Genomic DNA, 5,218 nt, shown 5'->3' with positions numbered 1-5,218 from the left:
GTGTGTGTGTGTGTGTGTGTGTGTGTGTGTGTGTCTGCGTGTGTGTGCGTGTGTGTGTCTCTGTGTGTATGCGTGTGTGTGTCTCTGCGTGTGTGTGAGTGTGTGTGTTTGTGTAACGGCTGAATGCAGATGTTGGCAGCTGCAGCCGCTCTGCCCTCATCTGTTCCTGTCTGATTATCAGATCTTCCATCTTTCTGAGGACCAAACTGATCAAATCTTCTGCTGGTTCAAGAAAATAAACAAAGAGTTTCATTTCTTGATGTTTTCATCTGATAAACACACGACTTTACTTTAGTATAATAGTAATAAACTGCTTTAATTAGCTTATCCTCTCTCAATCAGCACAACCCTTCAAGACAAAACTTTAATAATGTAAGTTTAATGTCTAAAATTGCAATAAAATCCCCTTAAAAGTTAAGAAATTGAACGGATGAAGGAATTTAGTAAAGTATATCTTCAATTTAATAACAATAATGCAAATTGATGAATGAAAAATACCCTAAATGTTATAAATGTCACAAATAGTTACAGATTTTCATATTATTTTATCTTTTAAGAAAGGCTGAAGTTCATTTCTTCACCTTTAATCTCGATATTAATATCATATTTGCTTATTAAGAGGGAATGTAAGCGAACGTGAACTTCTGTTGAATATGAGATAAAGTTATTTTGATTGTTGTTGGATTATTTTTGTATTTATTCAGTTTTATTCTGAACCTTTGTTTGATAAGTTTGCATTATTTTGTATTTTTTAAGGAATAAACATGTTTCAGCAGCAGTTCCAGTGAAACCAGAGTTTGGCTGCTGTTCTCATAATAAACCTGTGGATGTGTTTGGATGTATTAGTGAAGCTTTTCATCTGTCCGGGTTTGTCGTTTTTCAGGCTGTTTGTTCACCTGTGCTTTGAATGTTTGATTTTGGCTCATGAATTCTCACACACAGTCAGTTAAGCCTGTAATTATGAGGTTCAAATTCTCTCTTATTTTAACAGCTGAAGTTTGATTTATTTTAAAACATAAATGTGTAATTTTATCCACTTTTTGTATTCGTTGCCTGCTGGTTTTATTTTTATGAGACCTACATGGCAACAAATGGCTGCAAAGCAATAAAACTACAGAACAAATGTCTTTGTTTGGATGAATGTTTGAGTGTGACGCTGTAACATGTCTGCCATTAAGGTCACGGTTTTAGCCGAATGAGAGCGAGTTGGAGGTGAGGATTAAAAGAGCAGAGCACAATCTCTATTGTCTCTAATTAAACCTTTAATCACAGCCTAAAACAGAGCTAATCACTCAGCTGTCTGTTCATCTGTGTGTTCGTTTGCAGACGCATCGATTACAAGCTGAAGCGGCAGGACAGCACCAAAACGCTGCTAATAAAAAGTGAACAACTGCTGAGGATCGAGGAGCAAGACTTCGCCATCAGACCAGGCTTTGGAGGTCAGAAACAGAAAAACACCAGAAAACCCAGCAAAGCTATTGTTTAACAGACAATAGCTTTCCTCATTTCATTCCTGATCCCTGATGAGTTAATCCACTCACTCACACAGAGAAAATCACTCCCACGCCAATGATAGCAGCGCTTTGATGATGGACACTGGGTCACTTAGACAGCGGATGTGTCGATCCAAAAATCAGCTGTGTGACCCAGATATCACCACTGTGTGTGAATGTTAATGCAGTTTGGGAATACAGCAGTGTCTGTGTGTGTGTGAGTCGGGGGGATTCGTGGGCATTAATCTGGATTATATTCCAAGTCTGGAGCAGATGGGAGGTGGGAAACAAAGGGTCATCTGCAACAATGACCGCCACACAACAATGCATGTAAAGATACACACACATCCTCAAAATGATGTCACTGTACTGAAAGCTGTAGTGTAGATGTATTAATCCCACTGTACTGTTAGGACACTTTAGAAAGTGATGACATTTACTGTCAGACCCACTCAGAGCATTTCTTACATGACGTGGAAAGAAAAACACCTGCAGGAAAGAAGCAACAGAAACACTTAAAACAAAAGTGACAAATAATTATTGTCACATATTAAACTGGAGTTTTTCCGTTCCTCTGAAAGTAAATCTTCAGTTTCAGTGAAAGTGGCTTCAGTTTAGAAAAATCTTTAAAGTAGATGGCGGTAATGCACATCAATATGTTGCTTGCTAACCGCCATAAATGAAGAAGAAGAAACTGTTAAAAATAGAAGTTTTTTTTTTCAAATACTTCAATCTTCCCCTAAAATCGAGTTCCTATAACCTCCTTTTTTAGCTGGACTGGACGGTTGCTTTAATTTAACCTTTATTTGTTAATTTATTTGGCTGAAATTCAGTGCATTTAAAAAAATAGATGTTTTTCCTGAGTAAACTCTCAGTTCAAAGGATGACATAAAGGAAATCCTGCAGGAGAATCTAAATGTCCTTTTTTCTGTCTTTGTACAAACTGTAGGATCATGTAAACAGGATCTCTCTGAACAGAAGACAATACTGTAATACTTTTTGCTCATGACATTTTCTTCCTTTCACTTCTCATAGTCTCATCCTGAATTTACTATCTTATGGCACTGATTTCAATCAAAGGCTGAAGGTAAACCTTCTTCTGTGTTCTTGTATTTTGGCAGAAGTTTGACATCTTAAATATCCAGATATGATTTTAATCCCGTTGGACCTGGAAGATGAAGCTGAATTTAACGTTTTCACGGCAGCCTGTGGTCCTGCCCGTCATTCAGGGTGGGGTCAGCAGCAGCACCACCGTCTGCCCCGCAGCCCTGCGGCATTTCCTCGCACTGTAATTTAAATCTCAGCAGTTTTTCCTCTCCGATAAGCCTGCAGCGTCTGGAGATTTAAAGTCATCCCCCCGTCAGACACCTCAGGGTTCAACCCACACACCAAAAATACTCCATGTGGCATTTAATGTTATTTCTTGCACGTGTTTATGACTAGTGCTTTTAATTCCAGGTCAACCCATATGAGGTCTTTACACATCAAAGTGAAGCATAAAAAAACTTTAGTTTCTCCACATGTGTTTTACAAAGCATCAACACGTTGATTGGTTTCCTACTAAATGTTTCCAACTTCAAATGATCTTTATATCGAGCACAGCTGGGATTTTAAGACTCTTTGTCTTCGATTTTAACATGAAACTTTGAGATGAGAAAAATGTCAAACAGGAATCAACCACAACTTTGCAGAGTATTTCTGGTTGGAGGTCAAAGTTCAGATGGTGCTTGGTGGAGAAACTTTTAACTGGCATATCTGGAGCTAAAGAAACTGAACCAATTAATGGACTAAATTATCGACAGAATCTATGTCAGTTTTTTAGCTTTTATTTTCACTCATTCACATTAAATCCTTTCCTTAAAATGCTGCCTTGTGCTGGTTCATCTGCTTGCATCCAATGGAAACTGCACAACATAATTATGTCATTTTCATTTTTATCATTTTCAGGTTTCTATTTAATTTTAATTTTATTTTAACATACAGTTGTTTATAGATGTTTTCTTATGTCTTTTTTAACTGTAACAAGCGAATAAAGGATTTTTCTATTCTATCCTAACATGAGAACATGCACAAGGCCAAATACATTTATTGGTCCTCTGATTGAAAAGCATTTAAAGCAAAAATAATCTCACACAGAAAAATAGACAAATATCCAAACTTTAATCTGAGCTGAAATATTTGTGGTAAAAATAAATCCTATATTAAAAAATAATAATTTTCATTTTGAACTCCTTGATACGACATTCTGAAAAAAAAAGCTGCTTGCTTCTGCCAGAAAGTAGAAAATGGGATTATAATCCAATACATATAGCCAAATCAATGCAGAAACTGTTAATCTGACATGAAATCCGTCTTCATTCAGAACCAGATCCTGTAGAAACCATCAGTTTCTGCCAATAACTGGAGATTTTATTAAAAGTTTTTATCACGATTTTAATAATCTGCAATAAAACCCAAATTGATTAAATTGATTTTCATAAGTGTGTCTAATTGAACATTTAGATATGACGTTATATTGAATTATTTCTATGACATAATTCCGTTTGACATAACAGATTTAGCGTCAGTAGATCTGGACCTCGTGACACTCCGGGCGGTTTTGGCCACGTCTCTTTGTTTCTCTTAAATCTGGCCCAGTGGATGAAACCCGAGCTTAATCCAACTTACAAAGCTCAGATTTGCAGAACCATAATCAGGTATCTTTGAGTCTGAGAATGTAACAGTGATCCAGAAAAAAGTCTCTGGTTTTAGGCTGGAACTGTGAATCTGTGATGAAAGGCGTCCAAGTTCTGTGAATACAGAAAAATACAAAAACCTTCAGATATTTTTCTGTTAGCAGGATAATTAAGAAAGGACGGCACATCTGGCTGTTTGGCTGAATGAAGGAGAAATCCTCTTCTGTGTAATAAAACAACATCAATAATTTCTTCATACTTATTTTAAAAAAGTAGATTTTTTCTCTAATAAGAAGTTTTTCCCATAAGTGAAACATTTCCCAGTGGAAATAATTTTTCATCAATATTTAGGAATTATTGGCTTAACACAAACTGCTTTCTTGCTGCAAAGTTAGTTGTAAGTTATTTTTTATCTTATTTTAAATGTTCTAAGATATTTGCAATAGAAACCAGACAGAATACTTGGTAAGATTTAAATTTTTGCAGTGTAAGTGGAAACATGTTCAAAGTTGTGGTTAAATGTCGTGTGTGTTGGTTTTTCTTTCTTTTCTTGGTTCTGTAAATCTGTTGGAGTGGGTTTGGATCGATGGTGTTGAAATAATATTCTGGTATTATTGTAGAAACTCTTAGTTTTTGTTCTGTTTAGAACATTTCATTCTCATGTCCTGGTTTAGTTGTGGCTCTGCTCTCTTTTCTCTCTGCGTCTCGTTTGTCTTCCTGCCTGCTTCAGATAATCACCCTCCTTCTGTTCTCAGCCCTCTGTTGTCTCCCATCAGGATCAGTTAATGGTTTGTTGTGTCAGTTCTGGATCTTTCTGCTTTTTGCAGCTTTTGTTATGGTTTCCTCTTTTCGTTTTGGATTTAACTCGGTACTGAACAACGTTTTGGCTTCAAGAGAAGCTCAGATTTTACAAGAAGAAAAACTGGCGCAGAAAAAGAACAAAACGTACAAACGCTCTAGAAGCTTTTTATCTTTTCGTGCTCTGATGGTCCTGAACACTTTGTTCACAGCAAGAAAACGTCTTTTCAGGAAAACGGGTAGTGCCTGCTG

At 36.5% G+C, this 5,218-nt stretch overlaps 1 protein-coding gene across 1 annotated transcript in view; it reads left to right on the top strand.

Annotated features, from left to right (window-relative positions):
• The window catches only part of LOC103146955 (gamma-aminobutyric acid receptor subunit rho-3-like), a 25,659-nt gene that overhangs the window by 8,389 nt on the left and 12,052 nt on the right, over positions 1-5,218 (top strand). The window contains exon 5 of the mRNA XM_007565064.2: positions 1,327-1,439. Within this exon, the coding sequence (XP_007565126.1) occupies positions 1,327-1,439 (113 nt within the window). The remainder of the gene's footprint in view (positions 1-1,326; positions 1,440-5,218) is intronic.

Source organism: Poecilia formosa, unplaced genomic scaffold, assembly GCF_000485575.1.
Source record: "Poecilia formosa unplaced genomic scaffold, Poecilia_formosa-5.1.2 Scaffold171, whole genome shotgun sequence".
NCBI classification, from domain to species: domain Eukaryota; kingdom Metazoa; phylum Chordata; class Actinopteri; order Cyprinodontiformes; family Poeciliidae; genus Poecilia; species Poecilia formosa.
Note: the sequence above shows the minus strand (reverse complement) of the source record. Positions and strands in the feature narration are given on the sequence as shown.